Consider the following 20,538-nt stretch of genomic DNA (forward strand, 5'->3'; position numbering starts at 1 on the left):
TTGGTAAGACACGCCAGATGGCATATGTGGACTCTGTAGTGGGACTTGAAGTTCCAGTGGGCACAGCATCAGGTAAATCTCACAGACGTTGTTCAGATCTCGGAAGGAACTGCAAAAGATCTGCAGTGGTGGTTACGAACCGCAATTGGGTCAACGGCAGACCCCATTCCCTTCCCCAACCAGATCTCACAGTCGTGACCGATGCGTCACTTCTGGGCTAGGGGACACTGGTCTCCAGCGGAGATGGGGCTCCACATAAATTTATTGGAACTCCGAGTGATTCGGTTGGCATTCCTTCCCTTTGTCAAGGGAAGTTAGTGCAGGTGTTCACAGACAACACCGCTGCCATGTGGTACTGCAGCAAGCAGGGCGGGGTGGGGTGGGGTAGTGGACCCTTTGTCCAGAGGCCCTGCGTCTCAGGACATGGCTGGAACAGCAAGGCATAATCCTGGTGGTTCAACATCTGGCAGGTTCTCTGAAAGATAGGGTGGACGAACTCAACCGTCGATGCCTAGTGGATCACGAGTGGCGTCTCCCGTCAGAGGTGGTGCAAGGTCTCTTTCAGCAGTGGGGAGAACCTTGGTTAGATTTGTTCCCCTCTGAAGACAACGTGCAGTGTCAGCGGTACTGTGCGCTGGAGTTTCCAAGAGTGCTACTGCTCAGCAACGCTTTTAGTCGTGAGTGGAGCTCAGGCCTGTTGCACACCTTTACGCCCCTACCACTCCTGCCCAGGGTTCTGAAGAAGATTAGGAGCAACCGGGCCCAAGTCATTCTTGTGGCTCCGGACTGGGGGAGGAGAGTCTGGTATCCAGAGCTTCTGAGGATGAGTATAGATCCTCCGATAAGGCTGCCCCTTCGGGAGGATCTTCTGTCGCAGCAGAAGGGGAGGGTTCTCCACTCGAACCTGTCAACTCTGTGCCTCCATGTGTGGAGATTGAGTGGTGGCAGTTGATAGCTTTTGACCTTCCTCCTGAAGTCTGTAACGTTATTCTGGCAGCCAGGCGGCCCTCCAATAAGACGGCATATGCCTTCTGTTGGCAGAAATTTGTATTATACTGTACAGAAAGGTCCATTCTGCTTCTCTTTCTACTGTCCTTTTATTCATTCTAACCCTTGTCCAGCCGAGCTCTGCCTTGGGAACACTCAAAGGTTACCTTTCTGCTCTGTCTGCTTTTTTGCAGCTGCCAGACCAGCCCTCTCTCTTCAAGTCTCCTATTGTAAATAGATTTCTAAAAGGGCTTGCTCACTTATTTCCACCCACGCCCTTTGTTATGCCACAGTGGGACCTTAATTTGGTCCTTACCTATCTGATGTGTGAGCCCTTTGAGCCTTTGCACAATTGTCCCCTCTGGCTGTTAACCATCAAAACAGCCTTCTTAGTGGCGATTAGTTGCAGGCGTTATCTTGTTTGCCTCCTTATCTTATGTCCTTTCTGGACAAGGTGGTGCTTTGCAGCAGGGAATCATTTTTGCCAAAGGTTGTGACCCCATTCCATCTGGGTCAGTCCATCACTTTGCCTACCTTCTTTGCTCCCCACTTCCCTCTATGGAAGAGGAACGTCTCCACCGACTGGACCCAAAAAGGGCGTTGTCTTTCTACCTTGACTGCACAAAAGAGTTCCGGGTGGATGATCAACTCTTTGTGGGGTATGTGGGACCTAAGAAAGGAAGGGCAGTGCAGAAAAGGGCCATCTCTCGCTGGGTCGTTCTCTGCTTCAAGATCTGTTATGCATTGGCAAAGGAGCAGCCCCCAAAGGGATTAATAGCTCATTCCACCAGGGGAAAGACTGCGACTACTGCCTTGGCTCGGGGTGTCCCAGTCCAAGCCATCTGTCAAGGAGTGACGCAAAATGCAATGCAGCGCGTGCAAAGGAATTCGTTTTATTTATTTAAATCTGTACTTACCTCCGTTCATCCATATTCTGGTGTTTACATTTCCCCACCCTGCCTCTCCCCCGCCCCGCCTCTCTGCCCCACTGAACTCCCTCCACGGACCGCTACTGGAGTGACGTGGGCTTCGTTGCACACATTCGCAAAACATTACTGCCTTGATGGTCAAGTGCGCAGGGATGGACATTTTGCCCATTTTGTCTTGCAAGACTTTTTAGTTTAGGATGTGAGTCCGCACCCCACCGCCGGGTTGGTATGGCTCAGGTATCTGATTCAAAGGTTAAGGAATCTGCAGCTAGAAGTCTCTATCAGATGAACAAGTTACTTTTGGTAACGCATTATCTGGTAGAGACTCTTATCTAGCTGCCGATTCCTTACAGCTCCACCCATGCCTCCCCGCTTTGCGGACTGTTATTGTAGGGCTAGGGTTGTTCACCTTTTCAGGGCCCTAGTTTTGCACACGAATACGTCAGTTACTTCGTGGCTCTGTGCTTCTGGCACCCCGACGTCATAAGCGATGCTAACAATGTTGTGTGCAAGGGTTATTACTCAGCAAATTATTCCGGATCCAGCCTGATGCCTGGGAAATTCAAAGGTAAGAAATCTGCAGCTAGATAGAGTCTCTACCAGCTAATGCATTACCGAAGGTAAGTAACTTGTTCGTCAAGGGCATACTCTAGAATTCGTTAGCAAACCCCCAAAACCCCCAAATGTTCCTTTCAAAAAGGTAGTTTACTCCCCATTTGAAACAACTATTGAAGGAAGTCGCTATCATGTTGGAAAAAGGTGCGATAGAGAAGGTTCCAAAGCCTCAGCGGGGTACAGGCTTCTACTCCCGTTTCTTTCTGATCAGGAAAAAGTCAGGAGACTGGCGCCCAGTTTTAGATCTTCGAAAATTAAACAAACATCTGAAAAAAACGTCATTTCAAATGGTCACCCTACAGGATATCTTAAACCTTCTCAACCATGGGGACTACATGACAGCTTTGGACCGTCAAGACGCATACTTTCATGGCACATTTCATTGTCGCCATCGGAGGTTTCTGCGTTTTAGTGTTGCCGGCACACACTTTCAGTTCAAAGTGCTTCCCTTTGGGCAACGCTCAGCTCCAAGAATATTCACCAAGTGCATGGCCCCAGTGGCAGCACGTCTGAGGCTAAACAGAGTTCAGTTTTTCCGTACTTAGACAATTGGCTCATAAAAGCTCCGTCATTCCATCAGGCCACAGTGGATACTGCACAATGCCCGTCATTATTCAAGCAGTTAGGTCTCAAACCAAACCTACAGAAAGCAACTCTCGAACCGACAACATCATTAATGTTCCTGGGAGCAGTCTTAAACACTAAGTTAGACAAAGCTTTTGTCTCTCCAGAACGGCAGGACAAGATAAAAAAAACTGGCCCAAAAGCTCTGCAGAAGAAAGTCCGCTTCTGTTCAGCTGTACAAGTAATTTCTGGGAATGTGCTCCTCCTGCATACCTCTAATACCAAACTTCATATGTGTCCGCTACAGGAGCAGTTAGACAAACAGTGGCTTCAGGTTCTGGGTTTATTCAATGATGTGATTCAGATAACCCCAACAGTGATAAAAGCTGTGCAATGGTGGATGGTATCAACCAACGTTTCTCAAGGGATGACTTTTCTCTCTCATGCAACAGATCTGGTCATTAACACGGATGCGTCCCTGCAGGGATGGGGCGCTCATCTTCAAGAGCTATCAGTCAGTGGCAAATGGACAACTGTTGAGAAAACAAGGCATATCAGTCTCTGAGAATTGAAGGCCATAGCTCTGGCGTTTTTGTTCATTCCTTCCCAGGTTTGCAGGCTCATGAGTCCTTATCCGTACGGACAATACCACCAGCATGCACTACTTAAATAAACAGGAAGGGACAAAATCAGTGGCTCTATCTCATCAGGCGCAAGCAATTTGGAATTGGGCCTTACAAAACAAGATAACACTGAGGGCAGAACACTTCCCAGGAGTATCCAATGTGTTAGTTGACACATTGAGCAGATTGACAACCACTTGCCACGAGGGGGAACTCGATTCTACAGTTCTACAGGACAACTTCCTTTGGTGGGGCGCTCCAAAACTCTATCTTTTTGCGACACAGAAAAACAAGAAATGCCAATATTACGCAAGCAATACTGGGATAATAGTAACAGTTGACGTGCACTCTACTTGACTGTTACTCCAAATAAACTAATTATGTTACAACTGTTCTAACTTGGTGTGCAATGCCTGTGGTGGTTCCACCCTGCCACCAATTCAAACAAGAAATAACTACTAGAGCACTATGTTCTAGACAGGACATGCACAACCTGATACACTCATATATGAGTGTGTATTAACAATTTCTTGAACACTTAATTGCTTTAACATACGGTAAAAACAAATTAAAAACCGCTATTGTACACAATTAACAGTCTATTGGAACAATGTACATGTTCAAACAATAAGCCAAAAATGGAATTCTTCTTCCTGATGTGCTTCTTTTATTAGCGCGTCTGTTGAAGATCCAAATCAATAGCAATTTCAAAAGTCCATACGACGAGTGAATGCAAAATGAAGAAACTCAAATCTCACTCCCAATGCATTTCGGGTGGATGTTCAATAATTTTTCAAAAATTATGACAATCGTATTACTGGTGAACAATGTTATACTCATCATTTGTCTTTTAAAACTCAGTTTTTTCATCTTTTTCACCTCTCTTTTTCTCTCTTTGGGACTATTACTCGTGTGATCTGTGGCACATTTTCAAGCACATTTGATTAATTCCTGCACTTCGTAGCGGCACTCGGGGATATCACATCTTTTCATCATGGCTGACACTTTCTAGTGTAGCACCATTTAGAGTCCCTTTTTTATGTTTATGATATAGTCGCTGCACGTATACGGCAGCACCGTTCAAATTCACTCTTAGACGGCATTCCTTATCGGCGGCCACGACTTGGTATCCGGGTTAATTCGCAGAAGACACAGCAAGACGGCATCTGTAAGTTTACCTTTTGATGCGATTCATTAATCAATATTCGCGAGGGTAGGACAGTACTTTCATCAATTTAATGCATTTTACAGATACATCTTCACATGTACCAGTGGCGTTCTGTAACAACTAACTGGAGCTAATCTCCAAACTGTTCCCCACGATTTTGGAATCACTTCGATTGAGTCACTGTAAGCATCTCCTTACGTGCGCCACATTATGGAAAGTTGGATACTCTCGGCGTTTCAGACGCCCGGTGAGTTTTTTTTCTTGCTTCATTTCCCTTACATTTCGATACGATTCATGGGTGTTTGCTTTATGCGGGCACTTCCAGTTGCACACTTCCAGTTTGTTTATTTTTATGCTTGATTTCACAGTCCCTTATTAACTCGTTTGAATAAATATTTTCGGGGTTAGACCCAACTTCATATCCGGATCTTTTACAAAGGTAGAGTTGGTTTTAAGCATGATACCTAGCACTCTGTTTTTTTGCACACTTTGCACGAGTGGTGACTTGGGACTTTTGAGTTTCCTACGAGCGCCGGTACCGCCTTTTCTCACACGAACCCCATCTCTTTGGCCAGTGACTAACCAGTTCATTTCAGTCTACTTATTCTGTAGCGTCTAACACTCCTGGAATATAGAGGCCTATCACTTCAATTTTCATCTTTGTTTGAGCTCTATACCTCTGTGTCTATTGAATGTAATGAATGAGATTAATTTTGTTTGTAGATGTACCCTGACGAAGGGTGGTGCATCCACCCGAAATGCATTGGGAGTGAGATTTGAGTTTCTTAATTTTGTATTCACTCGTCGTATGGACTTTTGAAATTGCTATTGATTTGGATCTTCAACAGACGCGCTAATAAAAGAAGCACATCAGGAAGAAGAATTCAATTTTTGGCTTATTGTTTGAACATGTACATTGTTCCAATAGACTGTTAATTGTGAACAATAGTGGTTTTTAATTTGTTTTTACCGTATGTTAAAGCAATTAAGTGTTCAAGAAATTGTTAATACACAGTCATATATGAGTGTATCAGGTTGTGCATGTCCTGTCTAGAACATAGTGCTCTAGTAGTTATTGCTAATATTACGCAAGCAGGCATCCCCAGAGACGATCGTGGTGGAAATGCCTTTTTGATCAGATGTTCGAAAATATTTGCTTACACTTTTCCCCTAATTCCTCTGATACCAAAGGTTCTAAAGTAAACTAAGAGGAAACCATGCAGATTGATCCTCATTACTACAACATGTCCCAGGCAATTCTGGTACATGGAACTTCTCCTTCTCTCGGAGCAACATGACATTCCTCTGATAGCTACTCCGACGCTCCTATCCATGAGCAAGGGCCAAGTACTGCATCCCAAACCGACTTCTCATCACTTGTTGGCCTGGTTCCTGATGCCAATGAGCTTGGAGCATTAAATATACCCAAAGAGTGTAGAGAAATTCTTTCTAAAGCGTGAGCAGAATCCACGAATAAATCATACCAATTTTAGTGGAAATGTTTCTGTCTGTGGTGTCAAGAAAAATAATGACATCCATCATTTGTGATGCCAGTGCAGATTCTGCCTTATCTTCTTCATCTAGCCAGGACTGGCCTTGCACATTAGTCAATAAAGACGCACCTGGCAGCAATGTCCCGTTTAAGTAGATGGAGGAATTCAGCGTCTCTATGGTTGGCAAGATTAGTTAAACAGTACCTCAAGGGACTATTTAGATCTTTTCCACCGGTTAAACAACCTCCTCCATCTTGGAATTTAAATGTGGTATTGAGCCAGCTAACGAAAAGACCGTTCGAATCAATACACAAAACACAGTTGAAATTTCCGTCATGGAAGATGGCTCTGTTCTTTGCACTAACCTCTGCAAGAAGAGTTGACAAACTGCAAGCATTCACTATTAGGTAACCGTTCATGCAATTAAGAAAAGACAAAGTAATATTAAGAACTAACCCTAAATTTATACCAAAAGTCCCTTCATATTTTCATCTCAACAAGCCTATTGTTCTGAGAAATGTTTTTCCAAATTCACATACTATGGCTGAGAAATCCTGACATACTTTGGATGTTAAGAGGTGCATTCATTTCTATTTACACAGAACAAAAGAATTTCCGAAATTTGATCAATCTAAATCTTCCACTGTAAGATGGATTGCAACAGCCATTCAGTTCTGCCATAATGCTGCAGGATGACCCTAATCTGCTAGAGTCAAGGCTCATTCAACAAGAGCTAATTCTACGTGCACTGAATTATTCGCTGGGGTTCTGATCCAGCAAATCTGCAGAATGGCAACAGGGTCCACCAAGCATACCTTTCGCCAGAATTATTGCCTGGATGCTACGGATAATGCTGATACACCTAACGGGACAGGTGGTATGTATGATAATACGTATTCATATTACTGCCAACTATTCTGATTCAAGCATGTGGATCTATGAAAGATCCAATACTGGAGAAGAAAATAACTTACTTACCTGTAACTGTAGTTCTCCAATATTGGAATCTTTCATAGATTCACATGCGACCCACCCTCCTCCCCTAGAGGCTCTCCCAGTACTTTTGGGACTATATTTGTTCCCACTTGTGCATGAACATCTGAGGTAACTAGCCTCTGTAAGGAAGGTTCTAGAGGATGCTTCCGCCTGATTGTTTGGTGTCTAAGTTTGGTCCTTTTTAAAAAAAGGTCATAGATAGGCTATTAAATTCATGGCCTAGTGCCATTGTAGCCTATGCTACTAATATGATTGCTTTGATATAATACCGTGGGACTCCTACTTCGATGACGGGGAATGATTCAAGCATGTGAATCTATGAAAGATACTAATACTGGAGAACTACAGTTACAGGTAAGTAACTTATTTTCTTCTTTAGTGCCTGCTCTACTCCCTGTGCTATGGAGTGGACATCTGTGCATCTTAAAAAGGGCCCAAGTTTGTTTTTAGCACACTACAATTTCTTTGAGTTGATCTGCTTCTGAGAGCATGGAAGTAGGACAGTACAAAAACTGATGTCATATCCCATCATGTCACTGTAAAAAAGTACTGACCGAACTGTCACCCTTGAGGCATGATGGGATACAGGAGGTCCTGGAGGTCTTTTTTCACTTGTTATGCTTTTAATGCAGCCTATTGGCCAACCATGCCTTTGTATTCCATTGCAGTTTTCTCTCTAATAAAAGCTGTATGTTGCATTTTCTGTTCTCGTTTTCTATTTCTCAGAAATACATGATAAAACGTTTATTACACCAAAACGCTATGTAATTTTGGTATTTATAGCCCTTAATATAGGCTGTATGTATATATATTTCTGATGGATACATCTGCCTGTGGATTCCACACCTTTGGAATTATGTTGTAGACTTGTTGTAGACTTGTAAAGCGCACAGCTACCCCAACAACGGGGCGTCCCGGCGCTGTAGACCGCTGGGGAACCCGTCCTGGCTATCCCTGTGAGATGGTCCCTTTCTGGGTATCTCCAAGGTGAAACCAGGCATCCCCGGCGTCTGTGGGGGGCCGTTGTAGAGATGAGGCAAGCTTAATGCCCAGAGTTGCCGAGTGTGTTCCTGGTTAGAGTAGGTACCGAGGCGAGAATTATCGAGTCCGTTTTGACCTTGGTCCACGACCCTGCCGCGTCGGGAATTGGACCCTGGTCCCTGGCCGATTCTCAGCTTACGGGTCTGCCGCCTCTAACCAGTGAGCCACACCTCTCTACACCTTTGGAATTACCCCTTGCGCCAGCATTTCAAGGAAAAATTTTCCTAGCTCTCCCAAGTCGACGAGGACCTCACAATGGCACGGCTCCGCTCTCGACTCCGGATGATGTCCTCGGAGCCATAAGAAGACCTCGTCGGCGTGCTGACGTCAGTTCCCTTTTTTCCACGCCATCGGCACGTAACTGTTTTTCTGGGTCTCTCCATTTTCTTCGCATTACTTTGTTTCTGCTTTCTTCCTTGGTGTAGCAGTGGGATAGCTACATTGAAGAAGTCCGGTTTCAAGCCTTGCAGGAATTGTGGGAGCCATATGTCCATCACGGACCCCCACGATCATTGTCTGTGGTGCCTGTTGTCGGATCACGACGTCGAAGGATGTTCGCTCTGTCGAAGGAGGAATCCGAAGGCGCTGAAGGAGCATGAGGCGAAGCTTTTCATGGCCCAGGTGAAAGAGGAGAAGAGGGGCCGCAAGAGATCCAATTTGATGTAGTTGAATTCACATACCTCGAAGTCGAGAAAGCATAAGAAGAAGTGCCGACATGGGTCTCGACATCCGTCTTCGAAGGGCATGGCTTTGAGGTCGGCTTCTCCTGATCAGCGGCGTCATGCTAAGGATGTCATCTCGCCGTCGCCCTCACCTTCTCCATAGGCGACCCTGGCCCACTCTCCAACGCCAAGGGATTTGCCGGCGCCCATGGATGCACCGGCACCCAGGGAGTCTTCTCCTGTAGCTTCACCTGTTCTGGTCCCCGGTGCCGCAGCCACAGCTCACCGCACGGCCTCGGTCGGATCCTTATCCACACTTTCCAGGTCCGGGACCGGATCCGCTGCATTTCCTGAATGCGATGTGTGGCATGTTTGCCAAGGCAAATCATCCTACCGGTTCGCCGTCTGACCCCGTGGGTCTGCTTGCTTATAATTTGGGCATCCCCCAGCAATATGCCCAAGCACCATTTGTGCCCTTCATGCCGACGGCTCCGTCATGGCAATTCCCGGTGGCGAGATTTTCGATGCAGATACCACATTCTCCGTCACCGTCTGGTGTTGGGCCGACCCATTTCCGGCTCCAAGCAATGTTGCTGCCCGCTTCTGAGGTTCCTCCTTTTACGACGGCGCCGATGTCTCCGGCGCCATGCCTGGTGCCGCCGATCCCGAAGTTGCACTCCAGGAGGGAGGCCCAGAGGCTGCTGGAGGAGGAGGAGTACCAGCAGCATCAGTCTGAAGAGGGTGAGATCCTAGACTCTGTGGATGACTTTGAGGGCCTTGAGGAGGCCAGAGGCATGGACACTTCCCCGGAGTGGGAGCTTTCTTCCCCGAAGGCCTTTCCTACACAGGACGTTGCTCCATACAATTCCGTTATCAGGAAGGCCTCTGATCTATTGGATCTACAATTTCCCATGGCTGAGATCAAGACCAATATCCTGACTGAGGTGTTACATTCTCCTTCTGTGGTTGAGCCTTTGCTGCCTTTCAATGAGGCTTTGACAGAGCCAATTACGGAGGTGTGGCAGAAGCCCTTACCTGCCCCAGTTGTATCAAGGACAGTGATAAGATGATATAAGCCTGCTCCAGGTGATCCGGCTTTCCTTACTGCCCACCCTTTGCCGGAGAGCTTGGTGGTTAAGGCTTCTTGTTCTACTAGCAGTTGGCTGGATCCTTTCCCACCACTCCTGGAGATATGGACAGTCTGCCAAGAAGGTTTTTTCCTCGGTCAGCATGGCCTTAAAGTCAACTAATGCCACGTGCTTGTTGGGGAGGTATATCCATGCCTTGATGGACTCTGCTAAAGAGGTGGCTCCTAATCTGCCTGAGGATGACCGTGGTCACTTCTTGGAAGTGTTAGCAGGTACGCAGGCGGCAACCCATCAGGTGTTTCTCTCAGGGCTGGATATGGCGGACTCTGTGGCCAGAGTGATGGGTTTCTCTGTGGCTACCAGGAGGCATGCCTGGCTCAGGTCTTTGGGGTTCTCTCCAGATGTGCAAGCTACCGTGCTTCATATGCCTTATGATGGGTCCAGGCTTTTTGGTACGAAGGCAGATTCTGCTCTGCAACGCTTCAAGGACAGTAAGGCTACTGCAAGATCCTTTGGCCTGCAGTCCCAGCCTAGGGGCTATGGATTCAGGAGGTTTCGAGGTCTTGGGAAGGCGGCTTCTTTTCATACAGGTCGTACAGAGCAAAGGGTAGAGGCAGTCTGCAGGGGGCCTCCTGGCAACAGTCCCTCTCCTCCTCTTCCTCCCCTGTCCCCACCACTGGTACCACAGGGAAGCAGCTCTAGAACCCCCATCTTAAAGCACGTTGATCCCGTAAGTGGCTGGGTGTCCCATTTTCTACAAAATTGGAAAGCTTTTACATCAGATCTTTGGGTTTTGAATCTTGTAGAAAATTGGTATGCCCTGCCTTTCCAAGACTTTCTACCTCCTTACCCTCTTCGCCAGGCCTTGTGTTCGGAGGCCCATCTGCTGCTCTTGCAGCAGGAGGTTTTTGCTTTACTACATAAAGGTGCAATAGACGTGGTTCCAGAGCAGGAACGGGGTCAGGGGTGCTACTCCCGGTATTTCTTGATCCCCAAGAAGGACGGTCGGTTGAGGCTGATACTAGACCTCAGGTTCTTGAACTTTTACCTCATGCAGGAAAAGTTCAAGATGTTGACCCTGGCTCAGGTTCTTCTGACGCTGCAGCAGCAAGACTGGATGGTGTCGACCGATTTGCAGGATGCGTATTTTCATCTTCCCATCCTGAAGTCGCATCGTAAGTTTCTCTGTTTTACAGTGGGATCTCAACACTACCAGTTTGCGATCCTCCATGGGTCTTCTCAAAGGTGATGAGGATGTTAGTAGCTCATCTCAGAAGGTCGGAGGTCTCTGTTTTACCCTATCTGGACGACAGGCTGCTCAAGGCTATGTTGCCATTGTTGGTGCTGCATCATCTGCAAGTAACAGCGCAGCTGTTGTTCGACTTGGGTTTCTTGATAAATGTACCCAAATCTCACCTGGTGCCTTCTCAGTACAACCTGTTTACAGGGGCAGTACTGGACACTACTGTGTGTCGAGCACCACCGCAGAGGATTCTTGACATTCAGGAATTGATTCCTTTGTTTCATAATGGAGCAGTGGTTCCAGTCCTGAAGGTCCTACGCCTGCTCGGTCTGTTCACGTCCTTCATACTGTTGGTCAACCATGCACCCTGGCACATGAGGTCACTCCAGTGGAGTCTCCGCAGGCAGTGGTATCAGCACGACGGAGATGGTCAGAATCTCCAGAGACTCTCCAGCAGAGCTGTCTTGGTGGAGTGTTTCAGACAACATGTCTCAAGGGAGGCCTTTTCAACCTCCTCCACCGGTGGCCACAGTGATCACGGATGCCTCCACTCTAGGGTTGGGAGCACATCTGGGGGATCTGGAGGTCAAAGGTCTTTGGTCTCCAGAGGAAAAGTTGCTCCACATCAACCTTCTGGAATTGCGGGCAATATGTTTAGCTCTCAAGGCCTTCCTTCCCTCCCTTAGCGGTCAGTCAGTTCAAGTCCTGATGGACACTACCACGATGTGGTACATCAACAAGCTAGGAGGAGTAGGGTCGTATCGCCTCTGTAGAGAGGCTCTGTGGCTCTGCTTCTGGGTTCAGGACCACCAGATATGCATGATAGCAAAGAATCTGGCCGGGGTGTTGAACATGCATGCGGACAGTCTCAGTCGGCATTACTCAGCCAACAACGAGTGGAGGCTTTACCTGGAGGTGATTCACCGCATCTTCAGGTTGTGGTGGTCTCCTCAGGTGGACCTGTTCGCCACCCATAAGAACGCACACTGCCTGTTGTTCTGCAGTCTCCAGTATCCGATGCGGGGAGCATTGGGGAACGCGTATCAACTGGATTGGAGCTTTTGGCTACTTTACGTGTTTCCTCCCATAACCTTGATTCCTCGTTTTCTGAGGAAGATTCGCCAAGACCGGGCCCAAGTTATAATGATTGCCGCGGATTGGCCAAGAAGGGTGTGGTACACAGATCTTCTTCACCTCTCATTGCACCCTCCGCTCCTTCTCCATCTCAGGACAGACCTCTTCTCGCAGTTGCAGGGGCAGGTTTCACACTCCCTTCTCCAGAGCCTGCATCTTCATGCCTGGAGATTGAATGAGGCAACCTGAACTCTTTCTCCCTCCCACATGATGTGGTGGATGTTATTTTATCGTCCAGGAGACACTCCACCAAATCTGTTTATTCCTCTATATGGGCTAGGTTTGTGAAGGGGTGTGGAGAGAGATCCATTGATCCTTTGAAGGCCCATTTATCAGATGTACTTAGTTTTTCACTTTACTTGGGCAAGCAAGGTTGTGCTGTGGCGACGGTTAAGGGCTACTTGTCAGCCTTCATTTGGTTGCCGGACCAGTCATCTTTATTTAAGTCTCCTATTGTCATGAGGTTCATTAAGGGCCTCCCCAATAGATTTCCTCTCGCTCCCTTCATAATGCCTCAGTGGGATTCGAATTTGCTACTTACATTTCTGATGAGGGGCTCCTTTTTTAGCCTCTTCATAGTTGCCCTTTGAGGCTGCTTTCATTTAAGAATATTTTCTGGTGGCTATCATCTCGGCCAGGAGGGTAAGTCAGCTACAGGCTCTTAGCTCCAAACTTCCATTTACCTCATTTGGTGCAGGTAATATGGTTCTCGGAACCAGAGCTGCTTTCCTGCCAAAGGTGGTCACTCCCTTCCACCTAAGGCAATCTATCACTTTACCCACTTTCTATCCTCCCCTTCCAAGGAGGAGGAGAGACTTCACCGCCTAGACCCGCGGACGGTGGTCAGCTTCTACCTGGACAGGACCAGGGACTCGAGGTTGGACGGCCAGCTCTTTGTCGGCTATGTGGGGAAGATGAAGGACAAAGCCATCTACAAGAGAATGCTGTCCAAGTGGATCATCTTGTGTATCAAGATATGCTACGCCCTGGCCAAGAAGGAGCTGCCTGAAGGTATCAGAGCTCATTCTACTAGAGCAAAGTCTTCTACATATGCTTTGGCTAGAGGTGTCCCTGTAGTGGACATTTGTAAGGCTGCAACATAGGCCTCCCTTCACACTTTTGCAAAGCATTATTGCTTGGATTTTAAGGTGAGGAGGTATGGCCATTTTGCACGATCTGTACTACAGGACTTTTTGGTATGAGTGGGTGGACACCCTTCTCCGGATGCGGGAATTCTGCGGGATTTAATTCAAAAGGTGAGGAATCCACAGGCAAAATATATCCATCAGAAGAGTAAATTATTTACCTTCAGTAACGCTTTTTCTGGTGGATACAGTATCTACCTGTGGATTCCTCACTGACCCACATTCCTACCCATTGTCCACCTACGTATACCGAAAAGGTTTTCATTGTATGACATTGTGTTTTCCTATGCAATTTGCTTGCTATACAGTTTGTTGTTTGGAGATGCTTTGGTTTTAGCTTTTCCTCCCTACCTATATACTGTGTGTATTCGTGTTTATATTGTATACTGTGTAAACTTGCACTATGTTGTCGGTCCACCCGTTCGCCTCGAGGGCACGGAAAAAAATGTGTGGAACTGATATCATCACGCCAACGAGGTCTTCTTATGGCTCCGATGATGTCATACGGCGTCGTGAACGGAGCCGTGCCATTGTGACATCTCGTTGATGTGGGAGAGCTAGAAAAAAAAATCCGTGGAATGCTGTCGCAAGGGGTAATTCAAAAGGTGAGGATACCACCAGAAAGTGTTACTGAAGGTAAGTAACTTGTATGTGTGTGTGTGTGTGTGTGTGTGTGTGTGTATATATATATATATATATATATATATATATATATATATATATATATATATGCGCGCTCATTCCCAGTCACCTCAAGAACTCGGGAAAGCACTCACGGGACACTTCTGCAGTTGTTAGGTCGTTTATTGCATAGCGAGCATAGAAAACATGACGCGTTTCGGCTATGCCTTAGTCTGATGTTTTACAAATTTCACGCCAAAGAAGCAACATATTTAAATGAAACGTTACGTGGATCACATGACATCACAATTCATAGACATCATAGAAGGACAAACACATTAAGAGAATCACTGTAGGCAATTCATCGCCATTTTGGAATGTAAAAACAATTTGATAATATTGCTTATTACGCCTTTCAAAATCAATCCCAAATTAGAAGTAAGGTTAAAAACTTCACGCATATCGCCATATATGGGCATGTGATATCCCTCAAAGATACCAAAAATAAAGCCGTGTATCGGCAAACCAATGTCACATGAGAGATCTCGAAGCAACACAGGGGTCATTCTAAATTGCTTAACACGTTAAATAACATTAAATATGTTAAGATAACATCCTATCATGTATCTATTGTCCTACATTCAAGTAAAACTTAAGAAAAATCACGCCGTGTATCGGCTAAGACCTCATCATTGTTGCTGACATTGAAAAGTGTGATGATCCACATTTGTAATAATACCATTTAAATTTTTTTTCAAAATGTCCAAAAGCTAACTTGTATAGCCAATCTCACAAATACAATCACAGAATACCTTATAATCACACCATGTTATAGATTCCCATTCTTCAGTTACTAGTCTTACCTATAGTGTATAGATTCTTGCTACTCTTCAATCTCCAAGATGAACTGACAGTTCCTCCCCCACATTCATACCCATCGGATTCTTGGTTCCTAAATCGATGATATATCGTGATTCAAGCCTGCGAAGTTGTTTAATTCTATCCCCTCCCCTGATGTTAGCGGGGACTTGATCTAAAACATAATAACGTAGCAATTCCCTATTGCCATTATGCTTCTCAGCGAAGTGCCTTGCCACGGGATAGGTGACATCGTTCTTGGTTATCGCTCGCATATGTTCTAAAATGCGAAACTTAGCACAATGGATCGTGCTGCCCACGTAGCGTAACCCACATGGGCATTCCAGGCAATAGACCACATAGTTGGTATTGCAGGTAAGGAACTTTGTGATGGGCCGAGGACTCTTTAGACCAGTGACCATATAGGTCAGTGTTCTCTTGCTGCCAACGCAAGCTTTACACTTGCCACAAGGGAAGAAACCTCTAAGGTCCCTTAGAGTTCCCATCGCCTTGGGTCTAGTAGATAAGTGACTTTGTACCAAACTGTCCCTTAATGATCTGGCTTTTCTGAAAGTTACTAAAGGGGCAGGAGGGATGTCCGGACCAATAGTATGATCCATTTTCAGGATATGCCAATTTTTTCTCAAAATCTTCTTTACTTGGTTGGCATCGTTTGAATAAGTTGTAACCATCCTGAATTTATTGGTACCTGACTCATCCATCTTATTTTTCTTTCTGCCCTCTTTCCTCTGCTGTGTATCCCTATTTGGATCACCATCCAACAGGGTGGTTCTCGGTATATTCCTGACTTTTTGCAGTGTGGTCTCAAGAAATGATTTACCGTATCCTCTTGCAATAAATCTACTGATACTTTCTCTTGCTGCATCTTCGAAATCATCAACTCTCGTACTGTTTCTCTTCAACCGTAAGAACTCACCATAAGGGATGTTTCTAACTAAACCAGGAAGATGGTTGCTCCTAGCATGAAGAGTCGAATTCCCAGCTGTGGGTTTCCGATATAGGGATACCGACAGTTGGTTGTTGATTACTCTGATCTTTAAATCAAGGAAATTGACAGTTTCAGAGCTTACCTCCCCACTAAATTCTAAATTAACAGTATTCTTATTCAAACTGTCAATAAAGGAAGAGGCTGTTTCGAAGGCGCCATCCCAGATAATACAGAGATCGTCGATATATCTATACCAACTTATGACCCTGTTGGAATCAATCAAGCCAGGTGTTTTGGACACCTGCTCCTCCCACCAGCCCACGAACAAGTTCGCGTAACTGGGGGCGAAGCAGGTGCCCATCGCAGTGCCAGATCTCTGGTGGTAAAAGTCTTCACCAAAAACAAAAATGTTGTTTTTTAAGCAAAATTCGGTAAATTGAAGAATCATAGTGTTATGTTCCGTGAATTTTAGGGGCTTCTTCTTGAGAAAATGGGCTACCGCCCCCAAGCCATGTTCATGTCTTATCCTGGTATATAGGCTGGTAATATCGAGCACAATGAGTTTATACTCAGGATTCCATTGTTGAAAAAAAATGTTAAATGGTATTATTACAAATGTGGATCATCACACTTTTCAATGTCAGCAACAATGATGAGGTCTTAGCCGATACACGGCGTGATTTTTCTTAAGTTTTACTTGAATGTAGGACAATAGATACATGATAGGATGTTATCTTAACATATTTAATGTTATTTAACGTGTTAAGCAATTTAGAATGACCCCTGTGTTGCTTCGAGATCTCTCATGTGACATTGGTTTGCCGATACACGGCTTTATTTTTGGTATCTTTGAGGGATATCACATGCCCATATATGGCGATATGCGTGAAGTTTTTAACCTTACTTCTAATTTGGGATTGATTTTGAAAGCCGATACACGGCGTAATAAGCAATATTATCAAATTGTTTTTACATTCCAAAATGGCGATGAATTGCCTACAGTGATTCTCTTAATGTGTTTGTCCTTCTATGATGTCTATGAATTGTGATGTCATGTGATCCACGTAACGTTTCATTTAAATATGTTGCTTCTTTGGCGCGAAATTTGTAAAACATCAGACTAAGGCATAGCCGAAACGCGTCATGTTTTCTATGCTCGCTATGCAATAAACGACCTAACAACTGCAGAAGTGTCCCGTGAGTGCTTTCCCGAGTTCTTGAGGTGACTGGGAATGAGCGCGCATTTATGAACGCGAACGCACCTTCGCGTTTTGAAGCACCCGTCTTTTGAGTGCGCTGGTTTGGAGGTGCAGCGGGAGCGATGATATATATATATATATATATATATATATATATATATATATATATTCTAGTCTATTTTCTTTTATGCATATATATAAATATTTAGTTCTATATTTAATTAATGAAGATCCTAATCCAACATGCAGAAAGAAAGTGTCTCAAATTTAGAGAATGTATTAGGGTCCTTGAGGGAGAAATTAAGGGTCTCAATCTAAAAGAACGTACAGAGAAAAATTATCAAATTCCAAAAGAGCAAACTCAGAATCACCAGAAGACAGTTATGCAGAGAAAACTTACAAAATTGCAAGAGATGATAGCAACTATGAGAGCAAAATAATTTTCACTTTTGCCCAGAAATTTGATATTATCACTAGCCCGAAATCAATGGCTAAATAAAAACTTAGTGTAAGAAGCCTGTCTAGTATTAATAGCAGCTCTGCTGTCTCCTCAGTTGAAGACACCGCCCCAATGAACGAAATCAAAAGGGTACGCAACCAAATATCTCCTCAACGTTTTTATAAGAGGTTTTGAGATAAAGGATAGGTAACAAACAACAAAGACTCAATACAAGACAAGAAAGGGTGGGTGGGGAAAAAATCAAAAGAAAAGGAGGAGTGCTGACCAGAAACCAGAGAAAGAGGTTGAACAAGTAGAGGTGGCACAGGGGTCTTCTTTTCCTGATATTACTGTGCCCAAGGAAAACTTGTTTATTAATTTATCTGATCGTAGTTTAAACAGTCATGAACTGTCTGTTCTGAATAAAGGACTTGTTTTTTCTCCAACAAATTGTGGTTTTTTTTTCCTTACCTCCATGTCAATGTTTTAACTTTGTATGCAAGGCCAAACTCAAATGCCATTTCCATTTGAATGAACTTAAGAGAGCACAGACTGACCTCCTTTGTCTGAGTTAACAGTACCACAGTGAGAAAGATATCTCCTTACTACTTTCACTAGAAGATAATGTAGCAGTTTCACTAGATAACCTAGCGAATGAGTTTGAAATACAACAAGACTATACATGTGACAGCGGGCTCCATAGAAGAAGTAAGGTCATACACCTGAATACCTTAGATATATTCTGGAAACAGGTTACAGAGGAACTCTATCGCTTGGAGGACAAAACCAATAAGAACATTGATAGATTGCATGTACATAACCTTAAAAAAGATGAAAGAACTACCCTGATGAGTCTGAAGAATGGCTCATCTGTGATCATAAGAGAGGCAGATAAGGGAGGAAATGTGGTCCTGATGAACAGGCTGGATTATGAAAAGGAAGTGTACAGGCAACTTGATAACACCACATGCTATAATAAACTGCAAGAAAATCCCTACATGACTGCGACACCTAGAATCGTTGGCAAACCAGCACATTGAAGTGAAATTGGGTTACTTTCAGATGTAGAAGTAGCATTTTTGAAAATTAATCATCCAAGATTCCCATGTCTCTACCTATTACCTAAAGTCCACAAAAAAGATAAATTCCCCCCTAGATGCTCTTTCACCTCAGGAGTCGGTTCACTAACGGAGAACTGTAGGAAGGTAGGATTCTTCTCCATGGTTACCCCCACTTTTTGCCTAGTGCTAAGCTGTTTTTGACTAGTCTGACTGGGATCCTGCTAATCAGGACCCCTGTCTCTCTGCTTTCTCCCTTAAATTGTAATGTTCAGTACTTGGGTACATCCCAAATTAGATACTGTAGTACCCTTATCAGTCCCTAGTATATGGTACTAAGGTACCCAGGGCATAGGTACCCCAGAGGTCCCCCATGGGCTGAAGACATGGGAGACCATTCAAAATGGAACTACAGGCCTGCCATTGCAGCTTGTGTAAGCTGGTGCTAGCACCACTTACTAAAGATATAGGTTTCCTATATCTAGGGTCATTGCACTTAAAACCTATAAGTAACCCTATAGCAGGCCTTTGCAATCCTGAAGGCAGGGCGCTTAGATCTAAGTGAGAGGGTGCCCCTGCATAAGCAAGACACCCCTGCTGCCTGCGGAGTCCATTCTCCCGGGTTGTGGGTAAAGCAGCCACATACTATATAGAGGGGCACCGCGTAATTAAGCGATGACCATCTTGAAAACCGCTGCAACGAATCCGATCATGTTTGGTATCAAACATGTTGGAAACATACCCCCACACCGTAAATGGTGTGGTAGATATGATTCCAAGCACTGGAAGGTAGCCCGTCAGTATTTCCGGTACCAGCCTTCTTGACCCGGACAGCACAAAATTGTTGCTGCCGACCAGAGACACGATTCTGCCCTCCTGCTGCTGAGCCAAGCTCAAGCAGGAGCAGGCAGAACAATAGGCATCCTGTCACAGGGAGGTGTTTCTTTGCTTAAGTATTGTGTGCATTGTGCATATCTCCGGGTTGAAGATATTTCTATGTGTTAGAGAGTATTATATAATAAATACATATTTTTATAATTCTTTGTGAGGGTCTTTTTCACTTCATCTATACTATAAGATTGCATTCTGGTAAAACAAGCTGCTTTACTCTGCTTCTGGACTAAGCCTGAAGGCTGCTCTCCACAGCTACCACTTAGAGAGCTTTCCAAGGTTGTCTAAGACCTCTTAAATCATCATAGGGTTGTCTGGACTGGTGCAAGGTGCCCACTCACATAAGTGGACATCATATACCAGGCCAGCTCCTCACAAGCACCTTTCCCAATTCGTAGACTCCTTTCTTAAACCTCTAGTACTTAGCCTGCCTTCATTCATCTGAGATACCTCTGGCATTCTTTAAGGTCTTTAAGGCGAAACGCGTTGGCTGTGTTTGTTTGAATTAATACAATAAAGTAAAGGGATTGAATCACCAACCAAGATTTACGACTATCAATATTTTTCAATAATGTTTTCTTGCTTCCGGTATATATAACTCTGAAAACAGATTGTAGTTGCCTCTCTATTTGTATATATTTATATATACATATATAACAAATATAATCGCGACATATGAGCTTCAGAATTCACAGTCTGTGCATAGATCGCCATCTGGTGTTGGGCTTGGATGCTTGCACCTTGTTGTCTTGGAAGAAGTCTTTTGTAGTCACGAGATAGGTGACTCCTCCCTTGGACGATCGTGCACATGGGCAACGACTCCATCCTCAGATTG

At 44.9% G+C, this 20,538-nt stretch overlaps 1 protein-coding gene across 13 annotated transcripts in view; it reads left to right on the forward strand.

The window, feature by feature from the left end:
- LOC146833473 (uncharacterized) overlaps window positions 1-20,538 on the forward strand; it is a 511,810-nt gene that overhangs the window by 220,886 nt on the left and 270,386 nt on the right. For 3 of the 13 annotated variants that reach the window (XM_085601308.1, XM_085601306.1, XM_085601307.1), the window contains exons 1-2: window positions 4,771-4,886; window positions 4,970-5,133. The exons of the other annotated variants lie outside the window; for them this stretch is intronic. In XM_085601308.1, the coding sequence (XP_085457434.1) occupies window positions 5,097-5,133 (37 nt within the window). In that variant the 5' untranslated portion in view covers window positions 4,771-4,886; window positions 4,970-5,096. Of the gene's footprint in view, window positions 1-4,770; window positions 4,887-4,969; window positions 5,134-20,538 lie in introns of those variants that run through there. 13 annotated transcript variants of the gene reach the window in all.

Source organism: Triturus cristatus, chromosome 4_2, assembly GCF_964204655.1.
Source record: "Triturus cristatus chromosome 4_2, aTriCri1.1, whole genome shotgun sequence".
NCBI classification, from domain to species: Eukaryota; Metazoa; Chordata; class Amphibia; order Caudata; family Salamandridae; genus Triturus; species Triturus cristatus.